This window comes from Bolinopsis microptera, chromosome 7, assembly GCF_026151205.1.
Source record: "Bolinopsis microptera isolate Bmic1 chromosome 7, MBARI_Bmic_1.0, whole genome shotgun sequence".
Taxonomy (NCBI): domain Eukaryota; kingdom Metazoa; phylum Ctenophora; class Tentaculata; order Lobata; family Bolinopsidae; genus Bolinopsis; species Bolinopsis microptera.
This window is the reverse complement of record NC_087078.1, coordinates 18,639,765-18,664,447: the sequence shown is the minus strand read 5'-3', so window position 1 is coordinate 18,664,447 and position 24,683 is coordinate 18,639,765. Positions and strand designations below refer to the sequence as shown.

Below are 24,683 nucleotides of genomic sequence, written 5' to 3'. Positions count from 1 at the left end.
ACTGAATAATTTTAGCATTTTGTTCATGTTATATATTTAGCATTATTTTTGCACACAATTCATTACTTTTATAACACCGTGTCTTCTGTTCCTTAAAGCTGTTGTTTCATTAATATGTCAAGGTCTTCAGAAACATGTTCAACTCGCTTCCTGCATCAAATCTAATTCTTATCGCACTTATTCGTATTTCGTCGCATTTCTGTATATCACCACATAAAGAAAGTCTGTTGGAAGTTGAGCTGCAGTTGTTTGCAGTTACACAGAGGAATTCTGCCGATCTGCTCAAATTTGCATCTTTCACTTAAAATTAGGGCAAAATGCCCAAAATGGAAGTGGAACAATTTCAACCTGTCCCTTACAGTTACCAACTATTATTAAGATATTTTTAAAGGACATTTTTTTTGGGTCCTGGCAAACTACTGTACCCAGAACCTAAGAATGTATTTATGATGAGACAGATTGAAATTGATCCATCTTACCAAAGATCGTCCTTACACTTGCACTGACAAACCATCTTTCAATGTTTATAAATGTTTTTAAGTGCATCTATATGTTCAATAACCTATCTAAATCAAAATGTCAATTAGCATTCACAATATCACATCCTAATGAACACACAATTACTGTTATATATGTCTCATGTTATCAACTTGCAATCCAGTAATTGAGATAGAAAACGTTCATAATTTTCGATTATTTTCAGAAACAGCTGACATTTTAGACTCCTCATATACAACTTACCTCCAAAATGTGAGTTTGTGGCTTCTTCCTCATTATACTACTAATAGTACTATCTTCCTCATTATAATTTATAAAATTCCACTGCATCTTTTTCTGAGGAATTCTCCCCTTTTATAGATAGTAATTTCCCCCATATTTTTTATTTTTCGCACCAAATTAAAGAATAATTCAAAATGAAATACCAAACAATTTGTACATCAGTTGCAACGGAAACACGGTAGTGCAGAGGGTGATACAAAGGTAATCGACGCAGCAAAACGAGCCCAAAACAAAATCAAATCTCTTAGGCACTGACCCTGTATAACCTGCTGCTAACAGGCTGGAGACAAAGTGAAACGTTTATCATGACAAAGTGAAACGTTTATCATGACAAAGTGAAACGTTTATCATGACAAAGTGAAACGTTTATCATGAGAGGGATAAAAATTTGTTAAAATCTGTGAATAACTACACGATCATCATCAGTCTAGCTGAATAGCAGACATTTGTAATGAAAACTAGGAACTGCTATATATTTTGTAGATTTTTATTTAGCGCCACTACAAGACACATGGGGAAGTTGGTCGTTTAGCTCCGGACAGTCTATGCAACGTCTATGCAACGTCCGTGCAACAACAAAAGAACCGTCTATGCAACGTCTATGCAACGTCCCTGCACAATGAACACTCTATGCACACTCCCTGCACGGTCAGTCTATGCAACGTCTATGCAACGTCTATGCAACGTCCCTGCACAGTACCATATGAACACCGGCTACTAGCCGGCTACTAGCCGGCTAGTAGCCACTTTTGTAATAACAGCTCCTCAACTTCACATTAACAACCGGCTACTAACCGGCACTTGAAAAGTGGTCACTAGCCGGCTACTAACCGGCTACTAGCCGGCTAGTGACCACAAAGTGGCTACTAACCGGCTACTAAGCGGTCACTAGCCGGCTATTAGCCGAGCTCTAAAGCAGACCTATTAGTAGCCGGTTCTAAACCGGCTACTAGCCGGCACTTGAAAAGCGGTCACTAGCCGGCTACTAACCGGCTAGTAACCACCAAGTGGCTACTAACCGGCTACTAACCGGTCACTAGCCGGCTCTAAAGCAGACCTATTAGAAGCCGGTTAGTAGCCACTTGGTGGTTACTAGCCGGTTAGTAGCCGGTTAGTAGCCGGCTAGTGACCGCTTTCTAAGTGCCGGCTAGTAGCCGGTTTGGAACCGGCTACTAATAGGTCTGCTTTAGAGCTCGGCTAATAGCCGGCTAGTGACCGCTTAGTAGCCGGTTAGTAGCCACTTTGTGGTCACTAGCCGGCTAGTAGCCGGTTAGTAGCCGGCTAGTGACCACTTTTCAAGTGCCGGTTAGTAGCCGGTTGGTAATGTGAAGTTGAGGAGCTGTTATTACAAAAGTGGCTACTAGCCGGCTAGTAGCCGGCTAGTAGCCGGCTAGTAGCCGGTGTTCATATGGTACTGTGCAGGGACGTTGCATAGACGTTGCATAGACGTTGCATAGACGTTGCATAGACTGACCGTGCAGGGAGTGTGCATAGAGTGTTCATTGTGCAGGGACGTTGCATAGACGTTGCATAGACGGTTCTTTTGTTGTTGCATGGACGTTGCATAGACGTTGCATAGACTGTCCGGAGCTAAACGACCAAGTTGCCGACACATGACACATGACACATGAGTCATGACGTGTATGAGAGTACGCACATTTCTGAGAGAAAGTGGTTTCGATATTTTTAATTTTGAGTAATTATTAGATAGACCAATTAAAGTGTAAGTATGAGTTAATGGTTGTGAGGAAGCAAGTTTTACAAAAGAGAGAAGTTATATACACTGTATAGTGTAGTTCAATTCAAGAGATCCATAAATTGGGCGTTGGTTGAGCGCGATATAGAAAGTTTTACTTGTGACCTTGTAGATGATATTTAAAACGAAAGTGAAAGCGAATGCAGTGATTTGGATATTGAATAGAACTGGGACAGTTATTTGAGTTTTTGAAGGAAAATTGTATTTTATGCTTATTAATACTATGCTGAAATGTATGAAGGACCTGACTTATTATTAACTTAACTTTGAATATGTAAAAACAACATCTTCTTCGATGTTGCCGCGCGTAAAATACATCAGCTTATAGTTATGGTGTTTTCCCCGCATCTTGATCTGATATTTATTTTGATTAATTTAATGCATTTCGTTCTGTTAATTATAAATTCCAAAAACAGTCCCTTTATCGTTTTCGAGTTCGAACTTTTCTTGATTTTTTTTCAAATTGCAGTAACAAGATTGTGAACCTTGTATTGTGAATTGTTATATTTATTGATATTTGATTTGACATAACTAAAACTTTCAATGCTTATTTGTCATACAAATTAAAATTCAGTTTCTTGAATAATGGTGATCTTCTCTTAACATTAACAGATGAGCGAAAGAAGCTTAAGCCCGGCGAAAAAGACTTTAGCCCGCGGCGAAAAAGACTTTAGCCCGGCGAAAGAAGCTTAAGCCCGGCGAGAAAGCTGCTTTAGCCCGGCGAAAGCTGCTTTAGCCCGACGAAAGCTGCTTTAGCCCGACGAAAAAGACTTTAGTCCGGCGAAAGAAGCTTTAGCCCGGCGAAAAAGATTTTAGCCCGGCGAAAGCTGCTTTAGCCCGGCGAAAAACAAAAAAGATTTTAGCCCGGCGAAAGCTGCTTTACTCATTTAGCCCGGCGAAAAAGATTTTAGCCCGGCGAAAGAAGCTTAAGACCGGCAAACAAGATTTTAGCCCGGCGAAAGCTGCTTTAGCCTTGTAGGTTTATAACTTACCTGGGGACCTCAGGCTATCATGTTCATTAACATATAGAGATTCGGCGGAATGACAGGCTGAGCGCGGCCTAGTAAGTTTATAACCTACCAGGACGCGGACGCGCGCCGAGTTGGACTCGTCGACGATGGAACAAATATTTTACGAGTATCACCCGTTAACTTTAGCCCAGCGAAAAGACTTGAGCTATTATACTTATAGCTTGGCAAAAGACAAATTTAGCCCGGCGAAAGACTAAAATCTTAAGCCCGGCGAAAAATACTTTAGCCCGGCAAAAGCTGCTTTACCCCGGCGAAAAAGACTTCAGCTTGGCAAAAGCCAAGTGGTAGGACTAGCAGTTTCACTAATTCACTCGCCATGGATTATAGGAAAAGCGCGCTATTTTGTATTTCGCATTGGATATAAAGATGACCAATGATATTGCAGTGTTTAAGTCACGTGCGCGTGATATAGCGCGCTGGCGTGTGATTGAGATCAGATACAAACTTTTGTTCCTTCCTCTTTTTCACTCGCTCTCTGCATTATGCCTTTTGATAAACGTATCGCTACCGTCATAAAAGTGTTTTAATTCTTCGAACATATGTAGCTGATATTGATAAAATAACATATTGTAATTGTAAAATTATTGAAATGTGACGTGCTCTGGTATCCGTATATAATACGGTTATGCTTGCCAGAATTGTGATATCAACTATATATGGTAGAATCTAGGTAGATAAGAATCTGGTAGAATGTAGAATGTGGATCTATTTAACAGTTGGAGGCACGTTTAAGAGGCAAATCGATTTCAATTTCAATTGCCCTTTCAGAAATCTCACCGTTGATAAACAGAGCTACAAATCTAAACAATTGTGAGATTTATCCTTGGCCGTGTAACAAATTGAAATAGTGGTATCTGTTCGCGATGCAAAACTAAAAACAATTCGATATTGTTTTATTATACTGCTTATATTTTACCCTTGACCAACAAGATTTATGCAACCTACAGTGCTTAAAATTCAATTAGCTAATTACCGGCCATGCGTTGCATAAACCATATTATGGCCCATATTCGGCCATTTCGGTCACAAATCGGAGCTTAAATTGAGTTTATTGCACGCGCGTTGGACAAATTGTGTGAAAACAACTGTGCTGTCACAAATAATGCGCGTTATAGAGGTGACCAATGAAATCACGGCATTAAAAACACGTGATATAGCGCGCTGGCGAGTGAATTAGTAAAATCCCGTGAGTGACACAATAGCTGCGATCGAGGTATATTATTATGGAATTAGCTGATTATCCGGAAAAAGCTTCAAGCTTTGACAAAAATTATGAAAATAAAATGTTCTACCGGCAGGACATTTTCAAATATCAGCTTTCCTTGCAATCCAAATTCCAGTATTTTAATTGAATTATTCTTCAATGATTATTAATTTAGCTTTGACAAATTTCGTGACCGCATTGGTCAATTAATGTAAAGTCAATGTGCATGTGAGTGACGTAAATCACAATAGCAGATCGCTGATCGAGGCACTTTTTTGAACGCTGATTCCGAATCATTCCACATGAAATTGCATATAAGGCTAAAATGTCTCGTTAACGAGTTATTCTGATTCATGCTTATTCTTAATTAGCAATAGCGGAGATCAAGCAAACACAGAAGTTTGATAAATGTGGCTGACAAAAGTAATCGGTAGGTGGACCGATTTTCAAAATAATTTCTAGATTTTTTGAAGAATTACTTTAACAAAAGGTAAAGATCATAAGGATTAGAGTCCACAAACCTTTAGATCTAGCAGCATATTTTTAACACACCTTATCTTGTACCTGAAGCAGTGGCGCCGGTAGGTCGTATCAATATCATGGTCTCTCTTCCTCTCTCTCTGCCAAATTTGTAAAAACGTACCAGTTAGTAACAACAAAGCTTGCAGTCCTCGTGTAACATCTTTGTAAAAAGGAAGTATAAATGAAAACTAGCGCCAGTATGAGCAGTGAAATATTAAGTTGAGTATGTTACTGATATGAACTGGCCAGGAGCCCTCGATTACCTTTTTCTTTTTCCAAATTCTTTATGGTTTCAGGTTCCCTTACAATGTGACAAAATTTTCTTTTAGCCTTAATCAGGGTGCTTTACATTTACTTTTAGGTGCCGATCTTTTAGATTTCGTCTTCGAATTTCAATAATTCTATTTCTGGCACCAGGTTCAACAAGAAATTTGACCCCACATTTTATTTCTCCATCAAGATCGCTCCTGGAATGATTCGCACAAGCAACAAGACTGAGTTCGGAATACAGCACAGTTCTGAACGATATCTCTGGATATCGTTTAACGTGCTCGTTGTAATATCCTCTTTGGTCGGGGACTCTATAATACTGAGCGCCTCTCTAAACCGCACGGCCATCAAGCTGCACAAGCTCATCATTGCCATCATCCAACATCTTGCTGTCTGCGATCTGGTGCAAAACGTCCTCAAAGTTGTCCCCCAGATCATAGCGCTTGTAGCTGATGCCTGGATCCTGCCTCCCAGCCTCTGCCACGGTCAATATCACGTGACTGTGTTCTTCACGGGTTTAACTGCCTTCCTAACCGGTGCAATGACATTCAGCAAACTCCTGATCGTACAGTTCCCTCTTCAATCTGCAGCTTGGTCCTCAAGACGTGGTCACGTGATGTGTGCTGTTCTTTGGGTCATCGGATTTTGCCTTCATACCCCACAGTTGGTAGCTAGTTTTATTTATGGTGGAGATGCGATATATTTCGAATATGAGTGGTATGTCTGCAACTATGATTACGCCGCAACAGCAGCTGGATCATGGCCGGACTGGTATTTGATCATCTCATTTGGAGTGGGAGCTGTGACCATGTTTGCAGCAATAACCTACTCATCTGTACTCCTCTTATGGTTAGCAAGAAGGACAGCCGCCCAGCTACGAGTTGCAATGAGATGGCAAGGTGTGGTTACTGTCATTCTGACTGTGGTAGTGTTTTTCATTTCTTACTCACCTTGGCTGCTGATTTACAGATCAAATATTCAAAGTCCACCAATTTGGCGAGCTGCCCAATTCATTCAAAATCTTAACATCATGGCGAACTTTTTCGTTTATGTTGGAACTGTGAAAAGTTTCAGGGAATTCCTTAAATTAAAGGTGTGGCAAATAATTTCTTCAGCTATGCTGCGAACAGCGTCATCCTCTCAACGAAGAAATAGAATACTTTTAAGACAAATTTCTCGCCAAAGTCACCCTGATGTAGGCTTCCGTTCATCCCATCACAGAGTGTCAACAGTTTAGCTGTTTACCTCCCTCAACAAGAACATAATGTATGGGCCTGGAACAAATCTGGAACAAATCTGGAACGTTCTGAATTCTCGGTTTACAAAGGACGGAAGCTTAGTAAAGTTGAAAGTTCTTGATTATAATGGGATCAAGTGGGGTGTATAACCTAGAAATACGAGCTCTAATAGTAATATTAATATTCATATTTAAATTTAATATTGGCGATCTTAAGAGGAGTGGTATTCAGGTATTTTATGGTTTTGAAACAGGATACTGAAATTTTCAGTAGGGAAACTACGTTTCAAGTCTCATGTTCATACTCTCCAGCTTCAACTGTGCAAGCGTGATAAACAATTTGATATTTGAATGTCGAGATTCTACTATAAAAGCCCCCTGAATTCCACTAAAATCGCCAAATTTTAGAAAAAAACGCCTTAACGTTTAAAAATTTAATTTAATTTTAAACTTGCACCGGCTTTGATATGAAGTTTATTGGCAAACTTTAAAACAGGGAAAATTGGTTTTGAATTTTATGATCAACAACGTAATTGTCAACATAATTTTCATTTCTCATTATATTTGAAATTCAAATTTGTCAAATTTATTAAAGTTTACAAAAACTGGTGCACTGACGGAATATGATGCAGTTTTCCAAACGCCATTGCAGCGGCGACGCTTTCTCGTCTGGACATTCTTGCGCTAGCTAGCTTGCCTAGCAAAAAACATATAGTTCCAACTAGAATCATTTCTATTTTTAAATTTGTTGTATTCACCTGATTTTCTGTATTTTTTCGATGATTGAAATGAAGTGTATGATAAACCAATCAATGGATAAAGTTAAACATATTTTGTGACAATCTCAGACATGTTATTGCATTTGCTATGAATTTAGTCATGATTTTTGTGTGTAATTAAGCAAATTTATGTCGCAATTGAACAAAACGATTTTTTCTTCAAAAAAAGGATAACACGAAACTTTTAGTTTTATCCTAAAATCTTTAATACCTAGCTAGAAATATGTTTTCTAGCGCTCAAATTTGGGTTCACTGATATTTTCTGATTTATTCAGATCTTTTCAGAAACTGAATCCAATGCGTCAATGTTTGAATATTTAAAAACTTGTTGGGCGTATTTAAAAATGAAACCAACGGTGAGAATCTATCAGCTTCTCCATTACAAAAGGTGACAAGGTCGCTTCAATAAAATAATCAAGAAGCTCGACTCACCGACAATCTAGCAGTCATTTGACCATAAACAGTTGCAGCCTATGAGAAAAGTTATCTCAACCCCCTATTCTTTGCAGAGAAGTATATTCTCGTACGGAGGATCGCGCAAAATACTAATATTGCTGCTTAAGTGATTTCTTTGTGGGACGCCTCAGGTCCTTCACAACTCTATATTTACCCGCTCATTTGACTACTTTAGGTCATTCTTTCTTCTATCCTGCCACTCTAGAGGGCACGATCTCTCTTCAATATGATTCTAAAAGGCTTAATTGAGGTTCTGACCCATTGTGACGCTTGTCGGACCCATGTGACTTGAGTAATGCAAACGTGTCATTACCTTTTTGAAAGCTTCAGTTCTTGTCGAATGCGAGAAGTTTCTGTTTCATATTTATTGAGCTTCTTGTTGGTCAATTCAACTCTGGCTCACTCTCCAACAATCAGTGATCGCTTTCTCTTTCATTATTCAAATCGCAGAATAAAATAGTTCCCATAAATTGGAATTCTTCTGTTCGCTCACATTTATTCTTGTGTTGATTTTTTATCTTTCTTTTGCAAAATTCTTGCTTCTCACTGAGTCACTGCTTTTGTTATGATTAAGAACATTTTGATTTCAGATGATTGCTTTAAAGTTTAACAGCATGCTAGTTTAAAGGTCCCAGCACCGAAGAAAAGTCTCGCATAAAAAGAGTAAAACTAAACTTGTCCATGGAAATTATTAAATTCAAATACCTGTACTAGTTTTTGTCGAAAAAGTGTTCGTTTTGCTGTATATTTCAAACAGTTGGGTCCTACCAACGTCATTCTAAAAAAGATAAACACTTTTCGCAGATGTCATTCGAGGACAATTTTGAACATGGGGTGGCCAAAAGTTCAAATTAGATAATAACTCCCCCTACATTAAGAGAAGAACTCCCCCTACATTAAGATAAGAACTCCCCCTACATTAAGAGAAGAACTCCCCCTACATTAAGATAAGAACTCCCCCTACATTAAGATAAGAACTCCCCCCTTCATTAAGATAAGGACTCCCCCTACACAGATGAGATGAAGGCACCCTTAGTTTCAAAATGTGATGGCTTTGTTTTCCCTTTGTTTGAGAAACTGATTAGATATCCGATGCTCTCTGTGGACCAAGGGTGCACTGCACAATATTTATTGTTTCTACTTTCCTTAGCAATATAATTGCAGATCAGAAGAGACTTTGAGTTAAAGGGAACGCAGTCTTACTGCTTACACAAATGTGTTCAAAACATTCTCCACGCAAGCTAATGAACAAACAATGATCTGACACATTCCTAAAATACCAACAGTTGCTAATTTAAAGAACAATATAATTCCATTGACCATACTCTCTACAAGATCAATTCCTTCAGCACCATTTAGCGTTTCTTGCCTTCTAACCTTCTGTTTTTTCTCAAAAAAATAGTCTTTTCTAAACCCTCCTTGGAAAAAAATATGTTTTTTAGTATTACTTTATACAAGAGGTGTAATGTGCGAAGAGAACTGACCTGCTCAACCAACTCTGTCTTTTGCAATATAATCTGATAATTTATACAGGGTGGGCCAAAAGTCAGTACCCATACGTTGGCCTTAATAGCTCCGCCGTGTTTTATATTTGAGAGCTGTTGCTTTGCAGATGGCATACTGTACTTACTGGTTCGAGGATTCCGTCGTCAAAATTTGAAAATTCGAATATTTTAGACCACACCCATTCAATGTTAAAACACCTGTATTGTTATCTCTGAACATGCTGAACGCCTAATTTTTTCAGAGACGGTAGATTATCAAATGTTGCATATGAGCTGAAAACATGAGGCAAAACGGATAAGAAATAACGAATTTATCAAGCATTTTCTGTATCTCGTTAACAAAATTGACTGGGTGATTATGTGACACCGTGACACGACACCTTAATTGGGCACCCTTAACAATTCCCATAATGTTTAACGGGGTAGTTAACGGGGTCACCTTATCACGTGATTAGGTAAACCAATCACCTGATCACACGTAATGAATAAACTCGTTATGCTTCATATCTCGGTCATCTGAGAAGCTACAGTTCTAATTCTTTCAGGACAAACGTAATTCGAATGGCCAAACACAATTCAATAACATTTAGCTTCATCCGGCTATCCAAACTATAAAATAAATGTGAAAATGAACCTCCATTTGAAAAAAATGAACGTGAATATTTTTCGAGTTGACAAATTCCTCGAACCAGTGGTGGTACTAAGTCATACCAGAAAGAAGTATTAAAATTGAGCACTCAGTGACTGAGCTATAAAGGCCAACGTATGGGTACTGACTTTTGGCCCACCCTGTATGTTGAGAGACTAGGAGGGCCTAGAATGAAATTATATTCAGTTTTAAGACAGGACCTTAGTATCAGGAATTTAAGTATAAACAATGTTTGTGAGCGGAACGAAATGAAAAATATAGCACAGTGCGACAAGTGTTGGAACAATTTGTATCGGTACATATTACCGCATTAAGATAGTAATTTACTAAGATATTAATTTTGCTCCTGTTTATCAATAATAACCAGAAGTACTAGTCAAATTCGTTAACCCAGTTCAACCATACAGCAAAGAACCAACTTCAAAATGAACAAGACCCTCTCGCTGCTTCTCGTATCTTTAATGTTCCTGGTCTTAGTGCTGGCTGAAGACGGAGACAGTGAAGATTCCGGATCTGACGATTCCGGATCTGATGAGGGTAAGCCCACATGAACCGTTATTTTTAGCTGATCATTTTAAATTTGGTTTAAATATTTTTTTCTTACGTCTCCTACTTGAGTAATTAATATCCAGAAACATATTGCTCGTCTAAATCAGCTCACTTTAACAAATCATCATAATTATTGTTTCGACGTGAGACCTAAAACCTTTAATTGCAGGTGGTAACAGCAGCGCAATGCCACTGGCCCTTTTCTACACATCAAGTCCTCTTCTTCTTGTAACCCTAGCCCCTGTTGCTGCACGACTTTTTGTTTAATAAATACTGCAATACTTAAATTTCGGTAGCTTTACCGACGAGTTAAAATAGTGAAATTTAATTTTATTAATATAGTAGTTTAGTTGTTCCAGTAGTATAAGTTTATTTGTAGAAATATAGTTAGTGACTCTTTGTATCTCGAAAATAGATTTATCATGGTAAATGGTGCCTAAGCTATTTAGCTTTGGGCACAGCTAACATTGTTAAGGCTGTAACGGTTGCATTTTAATTTGTTAGAAATGAAAAGTTGGTGAAATTAAAACGATCCCAACAATTTTGGGAAACATCAAGTTGAAATTGAAAATATCATGGACTTATAGCTTATTTTTATTTTTGTTTACATCACTTTCTTCTATTAATTAACCCTTGAGTTCAATTATACGGGAATCTTTCCATTTGGCCTCTTTATCTGATATTATTAATTTAAACTATTTTGTTGTCTTTATGGACATCATTTGAGAATTGAGTTGAATTATAAAACCATCTTTCTTCAACCCACTGTCTTGTTCAATAGTCGCAGCAAAAAAGCATTTCTTATCAATTCTCGATTAACCTTATGTTAAATTGTTCGTTACAATATTTATTTTATATTCTTGTCACTTTTAGTTAGTGGTAGATAGTTTGTGCAATAAAAATGATTTTTGGAAGTGACTCAGTAGTTCAGAATTTTACCCAAAAAGTGATATTATATTCAGAAATATTCGTTTTCTGAGAGACTTGCTACAATTAAAGCTGGTTAGAAGATTTCTATGGCATCTTAAACTCATTTTTGCTGTCTAATCAATTATATTAATATGCTATTTTCTTTGCTGTATTCATATTTTTCGTAATTATTTTTAATTTGTTGAGGTATGGAATCTAATTCGAACAAAATAAAATTTCACATTTACTCTAAACTAAGTGACTAACCATCAAGAAATCATGCAATAAATTTCAAATTAATCAAATCTAAAGCTGGAAGCGTTTTCTACAATCAATCAAAAAATAATCAGCAATATATCAGTACCACAAAAGGCAGAGTCTATTTGAAGCGAAAAAAACAGACAATTAAAATTATATTTGTTCTCCCAATTTTTGAATGCAGCGTTTAGTCCACGGATCACGTTTAAAGTGGACACACAACGTAATAATCTCCGTTTTTGACCTGAAAATTAAACAAATTATTAGAAATCATAAATTATTTCTGTATTGTATTCTATTCTGAGAGTAACGAAAGTCTAGACTCTACATTTACTTAATGCTACGAAGTCGCACATAGCAGCAGCTCACTAGCCTGGATTTAGGTGGTTAGGCGGTATTTAGTTCATGTTAACAAAAAAATTAAGGGGGCAAATTAGAAATTTGACATATTATCCCTGTCAGTTTGGGCTTATAAGGTTTGTTGACAAATTGGTTCCTTAACAACAACAACAACAAGAATTGCGCCCGTTGTTTCGTTTTGGCGGACGCTAGATTTCCGTTCACTATTATAACTCACTTTATCAGCTCACTTTATGATAATAATATTGATACACATCAGTACACTATACTACGCATGCCACGCACAAATTGGGCTTATAACCTAATACTATGCATAGCATAGTATACATTAATATACACTCGCGCCGCGCATTCATTGACAGGCTAGCTATATACATCATATCTCCGCAAGCTAGTTGTCATGGTAACGGACGGAAGGAATGACACCATATTTCAACCCACCAACTGCTATCTCCAAAATCCACGTTTTTCTGCAAAAACGTCCATTCGTAACCTTTCACTATTGCCTTTTTACAAAAGGGTGAACGGAAAAAATGCAGAGCATCGGATCAACTTGGTGAATGTATGATTATCAAAATTAATCTCATTTGTAATTTAGCACTCACTGCAAATGATGGAAACATATTGATTGGAAATGGGAAAAGTGGATGCATTGGATATAATTACCTCGATTTTACATTCATAACTGTCATTGAGGTCCTTTTGGTTGCCGAGAGACTCCTTGAGATCAAATAAATTGGCAGCGGCGTTTCCCAGGTTCAGTTTGATTGCAAAATCGTAATGCGTGTCATGGTCTGGCTCACCTTTACAGTTGTATCCAAGGTCCATTGAGCACTGACCTATCCCGTCAGATTCTGTTGGTGTTGAAATAGCGTATTTAAAATTCATTTCAGTCATCATAACCTAGAACCTAGAACCTAGAACCTAGAACCTAGAATCCAGAACCTAGAACCTAGAACCCAGAACCTAGAACCTAGAACCTAGAACCTAGAACCTAGAACATAGAACCTAGAACCTAGAACCTAGAACCTAGAACCTAGAACCTAGAACCTAGAACCTAGAACCTAGAACCTAGAACCTAGAACCTAGAACCTAGAACCTAGAACCTAGAACCTAGAACCTAGAACCTAGAACCTAGAACCTAGAACCTAGAACCTAGAACCTAGAACCTAGAACCTAGAACCTAGAACCTAGAACCTAGAACCTAGAACCTAGAACCTAGAACCTAGAACCTAGAACCTAGAACCTAGAACCTAGAACCTAGAACCTAGAACCTAGAACCTAGAACCTAGAACCTAGAACCTAGAACCTAGAACCTAGAACCTAGAACCTAGAACCTAGAACCTAGAACCTAGAACCTAGAACCTAGAACCTAGAACCTAGAACCTAGAACCTAGAACCTAGAACCTAGAACCTAGAACCTAGAACCTAGAACCTAGAACCTAGAACCTAGAACCTAGAACCTAGAACCTAGAACCTAGAACCTAGAACCTAGAACCTAGAACCTAGAACCTAGAACCTAGAACCTAGAACCTAGAACCTAGAACCTAGAACCTAGAACCTAGAACCTAGAACCTAGAACCTAGAACCTAGAACCTAGAACCTAGAACCTAGAACCTAGAACCTAGAACCTAGAACCTAGAACCTAGATGGGCTTACCAAGCCATTGATGAACGAATTTGGCAGCTGTGACCATGTTTCCTGGGATGCAAGCTTTGACACCTCCGATGTAAGTCTTGTACACATGACAAATACCCTCGTCTGAAAAACTTGCTTTGAAGCTATGTGGTGAAATTATAATACTAAAGTACTAATACTAATGGTAAATCCGAAATCGTTCTTATTGTGCGTTCTTAATTTCCACGAAGACCCCCCGCCCCCCCCCCCCCCTGCCCCCTTAAGCTGACCAATTCGTCATATTTGTAGCTTTATAAAGGTACTCTCAGATTATTAAGGTACTCTCAGATTGAATTATTTGACGTAGTATTATACGTAGTATTACACGATTGTTGAGTTAAACACAACAAATAACTTACAAAATGAAAATCTATAGATATATATAATTATCCTCATAGAAAAGTTTACAATAAAATGGGAGGAAGATTGGGGTTAGTTGAGCTGGTCGTGAGCATAATGTTCAATATTGTACCTTTACAACATTCCAACACATTGTGTGTAAAAGATAAAATTCCTGCAAACTATAATATCATTTAACATTGTAGCACGATGCACTACTGGGCCGCGCCGCACGTCAAATAATTTTCTCGCAACCACTTCGGTAGATCGGCAAAATGCACCACTGGGCCTCGCCGAGCTGCAAAGAATTGACATCTTGAATCAACATCTAACTATAACTAATTTGATATAATATATTATATGTATAATATTATTATTATATAATATTATGTAATATAAAATTATAGAATGAGATGCTGAGACAAGCCTCACACACTATACAATGGTTACATGAGTATTAAGTGCTGTGTGGCTACGGAGAATTAATTAGAAAGAGACAAACAGACGAGTATCGTGTGCTCAATGTCGCTTTCGTTGTCCCCCGAATTTTATTCTTGATCGTGAACATTTTCTGAGAAATTATGCAATCTAGGTTCAGAAACATGAATATTTTTCGTGGCTGTTGTTCCAAATTCTAATTGAGCGTATTTCACTAATTTTCTCAGTAAAGATAATTTCCTCAGTATATTGATATAGCCGTGTATGACTGTGATCGATTAATTTGAAACGAAAATGTGTCTTGTCTTTTCTTTAAAAATTGTCTTTTCTTGCACGGCTATTCACAAATAATATGTATTGTTGTAGGTATTTGGGGAAAATATTTACTAAATTCTTAATAAAGATAGCTTTTTGTTTTGGCCATCATTGACAAAAGCCGATCATGATCTGCGTAGAATCACATGTGCCCTGAACTGTAGCAAAGATGTATTATGTCATTTTATATTCACAATACAAGTGCAGACTCCTCATGTTGGAATAAAATTACAATTCAAACCAATCCGCAGAACAAGTCACGTGACTGGATAACGTGAGAGTGATTGGTTAAATTCAAGCCCCCTGCCCAATAATTATGCTACATAATCATAATGCCATCTTTTCGTGCATAGAAGTTTAGATTTTACTGTTTTAATGAATTTTCTTTCAGTCGATGAAACCATTACGTGGTCGATGGTTATGCCAACATATAACCCTTGTTTGCTCCAAGTTGGAGCAAACAAGGGTTTATAATTGTGAGGACGTTTATCGCTTAATTTTTATTGTTTAGCATCTACCAACTTTACTAATTTGGTAACGATCACGTCTTTCCATTTTATAGCTGTTTTAATCTATGTGTGTAAATGTGCTTTGATCAATGATCAGCTTCATCAAAGTTTTGAAAGTTTTGAATTCCTCAGTTCAATACTTATATCAATATCATGCATGGCACGGTGCCAAGATTCCGTTTGGCACCTGAATATCGGAATATTGGTGTAATTTTCTGAAAATTGAAGAAAGAAACTTAAATGGGTACCCTTTCCGGGATTGTCTTCCTTGGCACTGTGGTCACTTGTCGCTTCATCGGGTGTAACTACCATCTCTGATAACGCGTTATAGCCTGACGTTAAATAAGTTATGTTAATTGGTCCTCAATTAACAATGAATCTTTCAAATTCTTTGTGCAGAAACAAAGGAAAATAAGAAATGTTTATATAAGCTGAGATAAGTCAACTGAAATAACACCAACAACACTGATACTGACCGATAACACTTTTGAACATCTCATTTCCGTCACAAACTCCAACGTGGACAATGTATCCTTTGGCTTTAGCCTTGCAGCACTTGATAGAACCGTCCTTAGACTTTACTTTGATATCACAGAATTCTGAAACAAAATATTAAGTTACGTAATTAAATCCTTCGTGTAATGTTGCTGCTAGTCATTCAATTGACATTAAATGCAGAAAATATCAGCTGCTGTAAAATCATTGATTATTTTAAGTATTTTGCATCAATACAGCGGTAATTTCATTTCATTTCACTAAAACTTTTGGTAGATATATAAAAATCCAGTTTCTCACTTCCATCAAGGTTATTGGACCCAAATGCTAACACAGCAAGAGTGATCCCGATCAGGCACACTGTGAAGCTACTCATTGTGCTCTAAAATGTAATAATAGAGCCGTCAGTCTGATGTTGAGGGCTTTGAGTCTTCAAGCAAATATTATTTAGCTGGGGGTATACAGTACGAGCATTAAACTAATTAATATAACGAGCAGTAGACTTTAACCATCAAACTAATTAATCTGTCCAATGAATTACGTTGGAACTTTAATTCGCAGCATTAAACGCAACACCTCACCGACACCACCTTTGAGGAAAACTACTGGGCAAGGCTCACCACGAGCAATAAACAAAGCGACGATATCATATAACGTTGTGGCGGCTCTTTCACTTTTAGGCTATATTTGGACATTCATTTGGACATTCATTTTGTTTATAACATGACATCTATATAACCTGAACAGTGAACTTGACAATTAATTCCCTCCTGGTGGCACAAAATTTGATTGGAGATCAAAACAGACGTCACTGAGGCATCGCAGTTCCAAAAGATCATATGAATTGATTTAACCGTCTCGCCAACCCTTAGTTAATTAATTATATGAATTAAAACAAAACTAATTAAAAAATTAATGAAAAATATCGTCGTTTTTACTTTTGCTTATTTTTTGCCGCCTCTTTATGGTTTTTTGTCCAATTTTGTAGCGGGCTACAACTTTTTCGACCCTTGTAATTTTTTTGTCGGTTAACCAACGCCGTCGGAATGTCACCCCATATCTTAAAATGGTGGTTCCGGAATCGGCCGCAAATGCTCGTACAAGTCCTTATAATTATATGCGAGATTTCCCAAATTTTTCCAATTTACAGAATATGGACATACAAACGACAAAGAGCCAGCAAAACAGTACGTCGAAATAACTCCAGAAAACTTGGGTTGGTGATACTCATTGAGTATTTATATACCCTCGGTAATGGGCCTTAATAAAGTTAGAAAGTGGTGTTGCAATGTGGCTCAAAGGATAAATAGATCACAGCTTTACCAGTACCACGATTTGGTCAGTACTATTGCCACAGCAGTCCAAACTCTATAGTTTAATGCAACTTAGATTAACTAGCGTAAAGCTGTTGTCAAAGTATTGACAAAATAAATTTATAGTTAACATCTTGAGCACTTTTGCCGCAGCTGCTTCAGATTAGATAGCGCAAATAATTGTAAGCTGCACGTAAAAGGTGTTATATCAGTTTATTGAGGGTTATAAATTGATAATTTCACTCAAACTCGAAGCTGACCCGCAGCTTTAAACATCGGAGAGTTATTTGAACACGGTATTGCCCATCATTCGAGGTATCAGTACTAGACTCTCCAAGCTATTAAGTTGAACTTGCCAAGATCAAGATATAGCCAGACGAAGGCATGCAAAAAATGGTCATGAATAAATGATTATTGATTAGTCTAGATGATTTTATCCAATTTGAAACTTTCAAAATAATAAAAAAGAAATGACATCATGAAGCATTAAGGGCAAAAAGTGTCCTTAAAATACCATATTGCATAAATACCATATGCACGGCTAAGTGGTATAAGTTCTGGAGAAACTCCTATTACATTAGGGACCGATAATGCAAACCCTATATTACATGCAATAGTTGTACCCCAGACTCACTACAGCACTTAAACCACATCACTCTTAAAAATAAATAATTTACGCGTTATCAGCTCAAGTTTTCTGGACATAATTAGGTCTGTAACTTTTGGCGTAGAATTATTATTATAGGCCTTTGGTTTGCGATCCTAACTGATTTCTCTCAAGAGAAAAAGGAAACCCTTATGACTGATATATAATACTGAAGTGAAGCCATTTTTATAGTATACTGACTATAGCAGTGATTATGACGTAAATGGGCGAGGAAATGAAAGGCTCTTTAGTGTTATATTAAGTACAACAATAAAAATAACAAACTTGTTGGACCATCAATAAAGTCCGTTTAGCGATAGGAACTTAAGCTCGTTAGTCGACTTATAGAACTTGTTAGGTGCGAATATAATGTTAGCATAAACACTTAAAGAGGTGTTAGTATGCTTTTAACAACTTCGTATTACTAAGTGATAAATTTAACATGGTCTAAATATAGGATTCACTGATGGGAGGCAATGTGATGAGAAGTTTCATTGGAATGGAATGGTTCTTCTTACTTGCCCTCCAAAACATGTGGAGAATTTGTAGAATACATTAATATATGTGGATACTGTATATACATATTTTACCAAAACCCATAATCATGGGTAGAGTGGACCGCTGCCAGTGTCTTTCTTTCCCAAACAAAAGGAAATGATATTAATTTGATTGACCGTTCTCAATGCAAAATGATACCGAGAATGAAATCGGTCGCTCGCTTTTCCCATTCATTCACGGCTTACGAATTGTAATAAGTTTCGATTGATTACATCAATCAGATGCTGTAAAAATCTCTTTGGGTTGCGTTCGGGTCGATACCTAGTATTTCGGGGTAAGGGTGGTAGTTATTACTTATTGAATTAGCTGAAGTTTATTGAATCTTTATTGCCGAGTACAGCTGCCTTTGAATAGTTCTTCTTAATCTATTACAATTGTAAATGAATGGGAAAAGCGAGCGACCGATTTCATTCTCGGTATCATTTTGCATTGAGAACGGTCAATCAAATTAATATCATTTCCTTTTGTTTGGGAAAGAAAGACACTGGCAGCGGTCCACTCTACCCATGATTATGGGTTTTGGTAAAATATCATCTCTTTTTGATTATAATGTCAGGGTATTATAAAGTCGAAATATAAACTGATATCTTCATTAATAAGGAGGAAGTTTCAACGATTTCGAAATTTTTCCTTTAAAAACATTTTCTTTTGTTTAGGTAAGCATATCGGTCGATCACTGACTGAATATGCCACTTAATACTCATTCAAGTTGGCATTAAATTCATATATAATGACATTAAACTGTCGTGATAAAGCAGAATTTGTTGGAAATCACGAATGAGCAAAATTCTCACCTTTCGCACATGCAAACTTTGAGCGGACGTTGCGTGCGCATCCAATATTGAAATGCCGTAAATTTTTGCATGTAATTGTTTTATATATAGTTTGATAAGCATGCAAAGTTTCAAAGTATTTCAACAAGAACTGTAATCACAACGGCACTCTAAAGTTGACAGAAAATGACGAAAACAGCGATTTTCAGTGATTTTAGCGATTTTCTATCAATTTGGGCGTGTCCCCACGTGTGCAACTTTTTGATTTTCAACTTTAAAACTAGCCTAATGCACAATTTATACCTATAGGAAGCAGAACTGAGCTCCACAACCCAAGGCATGGCCCAACACCAGAGAATACTAAATCGCAAAATGACGTTTTTATAAAATAATTCTTCAAAAAAGCACAAACTTCAATGACGAATATCTTTATGAAGGAACAAGCTAGAAAAACTTTCCGGTAGATTTTCAGAATGCTTGAACAATTATCTAAGGTGAAAATTTCCTCAGATTTTGAATACAATTACTTTTTAATGGTGTAAAATCATTTTTAAAAGTTATTACTTTGTCAAAAATCAAGTTTTAAAAACGGTTAACTTGATGACGTCATCAAGGGGTGTTCATGACGTCAAATAATTTGTTTATACAATGTAAACTAAAGTGTAAACAATTATTTTCAAGACCTGTGGTCGGAAATGGCTGTATCTTTTATACTTTTGAATCTATGGACAATTAAATACAGGCTACAATTGACTGGCAAAGCGTCTATCCCTGAATATATATATATGTATATATATAGATAGATATCACGACAATCTGTCGTAAAACAGGGGTTCTAGAAAACCCACTTCCGATGCTCCTGAAACCTGAAACTTTTTTTGCAGTCGATTTGGTCAACGTCTAGACGCCCTGAAAAATTTCAGATCTCTAACTCAATTTTAACATGGTTTTTAAGGCACCTGAATATGGCGATTTTGGTTTTTTACCGAATTTCGTATAACAGTGCTGGCGAGTATTTTATGCAAATTTCTTAAAAATCTCAACATAACTATTTTTTATTCCTGTCATCTTTGACATCAAACTAGAATGTTTTGAACTGAAAATTAATCTGCTGAACGACTTCCGATGAGTAATAATTCTTGAAAAACTCCTGCCGGAGGCGGCGGCCTTCGGCCGCCGCCTCCGGCCGGAGTGCACGCTTCGCGTGCACGAAAGAGGCTTCCAATGTGTACCAAAGGGGGTATAATAGTAAAGGGGGTATAATAGTAAAGGGGGTACAATAGTAAAGGGGGTACATAGTATACCCCAAATAAAGACACCGCTCGTGCTTGCCAGCACTGTGATAATATATGTGGAATTAATTGAGGAAATAGTCCCATAAACTTAGGCTTCTAAGTTCTATCGCATCATCATATCTGATCTTATTTTAATATTGCTCTATAGTCTATAGTAATCAATGATGTGGTTCTGATCCACTGTTATTGCATCACGTTAGTGACCCAACTATAATATTTACATTTTCGTTGCATGATGCTGAACAGATTACATTTGTTACCATCAACTTCCTGGTATATTCCTGTCCTAGCCTTGTGTGAGTATTAAATATGTCTACATTCCTCGCTCATACATAGACTAAGTACCAGAAAGACACATACAAGCCGCACCCTTAACTTTACGTTTTAAAAAGCCAAAAGTAAAGGCTAGAATGACATTGTGACAAGAAGACTAAAGACCATCGAATGAAGACCCATATAGACTTACACACACTTACAGTTACAAAAGGAACAACCCAGTTTGACCTTTCTGTCATATTCTTCTTATATTGGTATATTATTGGCATATATTTTTACCTATTTTTTATGCTTTTTATCCTTGCTACTTGCTAATTAATTAGGATATGATTCCCCTGCTATGGGCCGTTCCCTGGCTCAAGCAGGTCTATTTTGTCCATGTATAATATACTGTAGGTGTATACTGTAAGTCATTTAGACGAGCCTACCTTCAGTGCGTTTATTTTGAGCAAATTGAAAAGTTTATATCAGTAGAGTTACATACTTTCCCATTTGTTATCCAAACTCCCACCAAAAGTCGCTGTCAGAAGTAGTAACGCCGGCAACAAGTTCAAAAACATGCTTCAAAACAGCTGTCACTAAAAAAAGCTGCTCACAAAACCTAGATCACTGAACTGTTTATGGTGAGCTCTCTCGACTGAAAGGCTGACACTAGAAGCTTCTTTACCTCCTTTTCAGGTCACGTGATATGTTAATATAACTGTCATTAGTGTTGCGACCAGCTGGGTTCTTTAAATAGAAGAAACTTGAAAACAATGGTCTCAGTCAGGCTCAGGTGCGGGTCTTTAACGTATGGTGATAATGGTATTATGATAGCTTTAACGTATGGTGATAATGGTATTATGATAGCTTTAACGTATGGTGATAATGGTATTATGATAGCTTTAACGTATGGTGATAATGGTATTATGATAGCTTTAACGTATGGTGATAATGGTATTATGATAGCTTTAACGTATGGTGATAATGGTATTATGAGAGCTATTGAACCGTTCTTGCACAAATAAATTACTAAATTATCAGTACCAGACCTCGAGGTAGGGTGTGGTTGCACCAGTAATAGAGAAATTGTTCTGCTATAGGTTATTTAATGGTTTTAGATCGAATGGTTAAAAAATAAATGACCTGCAAGAGGTTTTGTACATTTAAACGATTTTTGGGACTTGTACGATACCTTCCTAAGTATTACGCAAACTGGGGTGCAGGTATCAGAAAATGCTCACTGTCACTGAGAGGTTGATACCTACAGCAACGATTAAGTTATCAAAGGGAAGATATTGCCCCACATTGAGGGAAGATATTGCCCCACATTGAGGGAAGATATTGCCCCACATTGAGGGAAGATATTGCCCCACATTGAGGGAAGATATTGCCCCACATTGAGGTAAGATATTGCCCCACATTGAGGGAAGATATTGCCCCACATTGAGGGAAGATATTGCCCCACATTGAGGAAAGATATTGCCCCACATTGAGGAAAGATATTGCCCCACATTGAGGGGCCACATTCCAACGCGGAGGGTGAATACTCTGTCTCGTGACGTACGAGACAGAGTAAATTACAAATCTTTTTAGAATATTGCTATGAAACATTTTGCGATGTTCGTATCGGGCAAAAAAACAATTTTTTTTAAATATCGTAGATAAAAATCTGACAGAAGTTATTATTATAAAATATTTTCCCTCGGGTAGTCATCTTCCCAAAATCCACTATTATTTTACCAATTTGGCACAATTGGCGAGAGCAAGATAAAATGTTGATTAATATTCCTAAATAGTGAGCATCATCACTCATCAGTAATAATATAACCCTTCCACTTTCCAGGTATTGTAATAACCTAACCGTTTTACCTTGCAATAACAGCTATGGTAACTGAATATTCACGCGTTATTGCTTTTTGGGTTTATATCAGTTAACAGTTCAAGTTGCTGAGCCTCAATCTTAAATCGGCCCTTACATCATATAAGTGCAACACCTCATGCCTTGCTTGAGTCCCGAAGTCCAGCGAAACTTACCATCAATAAGGGGCAGGAAAAAAAAACCCCCCCCGGGGGGCCCCCCAAATTTTTTAAAAAAAACCCCCCGGGGAAAAAAAAAAAAAAAAGGGGAAAAAAAATTGGGAAAAAAAAAAAATTTTTAAAAAAACCCCCGGGGGGGGAAAAAATTTCCCCAAGGGGAAAAAAAAACCCCCAAAAGGGGGGGTTTCCCCCCATTGAAGGGAAAAAACCCCTTTTTTTTAAGGGTTTTTTCCCCCCCCAAAAACCCCTTTTTTTTTTTTCCCCCCCCCAAAAAAAAAAAAAATTTTTTTTTCCCCCCCCCGGGGGGGTTTTTTTTTTTTGGGGGGGTTTTTTTTTTTTTTTTTAAAAACCCCCCCCCCTTTTTTTTTTTTTTTTTTCCCCCCCCCCCTTTTTTTTTTTTTTTTTTTTTTTCCTTTTTTTTTTTTTTTTTTTTTCCCCCCCCCCCCCTTTTTTTTTTTTTTTTTTTTTTTTTTTTTTTTTTTTTTTTTTTTTTCCCCCTTTTTTTTTTTTTTTTCCCCAAAAAAAAAACCCCCTTTTTCCGGGCCCAAAAAAAAATTTTAAAAAATTCCTTTAAAAAAAGGGGGTTTTTTTTTAAAAAAAAAAAAGGGTTTTTAAAAAAGGGGTTTTTAAAAAAATTTTTTTTTTCCCCCCCCCCCCCCAAACCCCCTTTTTTTTCCCCCCGGCCCCCAAAACCCAACCCGGGAAAAAAAAAAAACCCAAAAAAAAACCCCCCCCAAAAATTTTAAAAAAATTTTAAAAAACCCCCCAAAATTTTTTTAAAACCCCCCCTTTTTTTTTAAAAAAAAAAAAAATTTTTTCCCCCAAAAAAAAAAAAAAAAAAAAAAAATTTTAAAACCCCCAAAAAAAAAAAAAAAAAAAAAAAAAAATATTTGGGGGGGGGCCCAAAACCCCCAAAAACCCCCAAAAAATTTTTCCCCCAAAAAAAAAAGGAAAACCCCCCAAAAAAAAAAAAAGGGGGGGGGGGTTTTTTTTGGGTTTTTTAAAAAAAAAAAAAATTTTTTTCCCAAAAGTTTAAAAAAACCCCCCCCCAAAAAAAAAAGTTTAAAAAATTTTTTCCCTTTTAAAAAAAAACCCTTAAAAAAAACCCTTTTTTAAAAAAACCCCGGGGGGGGGGGGAAAGGGGGGGGGGAAAAAAGGGGGGGGAAAAAAACCCTTTTTTCCCCCCCCCCAAAAAAAAAAAACCTTTAAAAAACCCAAAACCTTTTTTAAAAAAAAAAAACCCCCCCGGGTTTTAAAAAAAAAAAAAAAATTTGTAACAAGGGAAAAAAAAGGGTTTTCCCCCAAACCCCCCTTTTTTTTTTCCCCAAAAAAAAAAAAAAACCCCAAAAAAAAAAAAAAAAAAAAGGGGGGAAAAACCCCCCAAAAAAATTAAAAACCCCCCCGGGGGGGAAAAAAAAAAATAAAAAGGGGGGGGGGGGGGGGTTTAAAAAAAAAGGGGGGCCCCCAAACCTTTAAAGGGGGAAAATTTTAAAAAAAAAAAGGAAAGGGCCCTTCCCCGGGGGGAAATTTAAAAAGGGGGGAAAACCCTTTAAAGGGGGGGCCCAAAAACCCAAAAAAAAAAAAACAATTTCCCAAAAAAAAACAAAGGGGGGAAAAATGAAAGGGGGAAAAACCCCCCCCAAAAAAACATTTTAAAAAAAACCCCCAAAAAAGGGGAAAAGGAAAAAACACAAAAAATGGGAAAAAAAAAAAAAAAACCCGGGGAAAAAAAACCTAAAAAAAAAAAGGGGGAAAAAAAAAAAAA

General features: G+C 37.0%; 2 protein-coding genes across 8 annotated transcripts in view; one reads left to right on the top strand and one right to left on the bottom strand.

The window, feature by feature from the left end:
* Positions 1–1,288, top strand: part of LOC134818172 (putative mediator of RNA polymerase II transcription subunit 26) — a 40,325-nt gene extending 39,037 nt beyond the window's left edge. For 6 of the 7 annotated variants that reach the window (XM_063827612.1, XM_063827611.1, XM_063827610.1 and 3 more), the window contains 2 exons: positions 704–750; positions 943–1,288. In XM_063827612.1, the coding sequence (XP_063683682.1) occupies positions 704–750; positions 943–1,035 (140 nt within the window). In that variant the 3' untranslated portion in view covers positions 1,036–1,288. The remainder of the gene's footprint in view (positions 1–703; positions 751–942) is intronic. The other variant, XM_063827608.1, reaches the window with a different exon arrangement.
* A 10,633-nt stretch (positions 1,289–11,921) lies between these two features.
* On the bottom strand, positions 11,922–21,535 carry LOC134818820 (uncharacterized). Its single transcript, XM_063828484.1, has 6 exons — positions 21,384–21,535; positions 16,020–16,142; positions 15,792–15,875; positions 13,925–14,026; positions 12,932–13,119; positions 11,922–12,149 (listed from the first exon to the last, which is right to left on the bottom strand). The coding sequence occupies exons 1-6, from the start codon at positions 21,457–21,459 to the stop codon at positions 12,111–12,113; spliced, it is 612 nt and encodes a 203-aa protein (XP_063684554.1). The 5' UTR covers positions 21,460–21,535; the 3' UTR covers positions 11,922–12,110.
* Positions 21,536–24,683: the final 3,148 nt, after the last annotated feature.

What these genes read in the sequence shown, in the direction of transcription:
- LOC134818820 (XM_063828484.1), bottom strand. Translation starts at nt 21,459, where the DNA reads ATGTTTTTGAACTTGTTGCCGGCGTTACTACTTCTGACAGCGACTTTT. An exon ending in GGAAGACAATCCCGGAAAGG is followed by an intron (nt 14,027 to 15,791) that starts GTACCCATTTAA and finishes CAAGTTTTTCAG; the next exon opens with ACGAGGGTATTTGTCATGTG. An exon ending in ATTCGTTCATCAATGGCTTG is followed by an intron (nt 13,120 to 13,924) that starts GTAAGCCCATCT and finishes CAACACCAACAG; the next exon opens with AATCTGACGGGATAGGTCAG.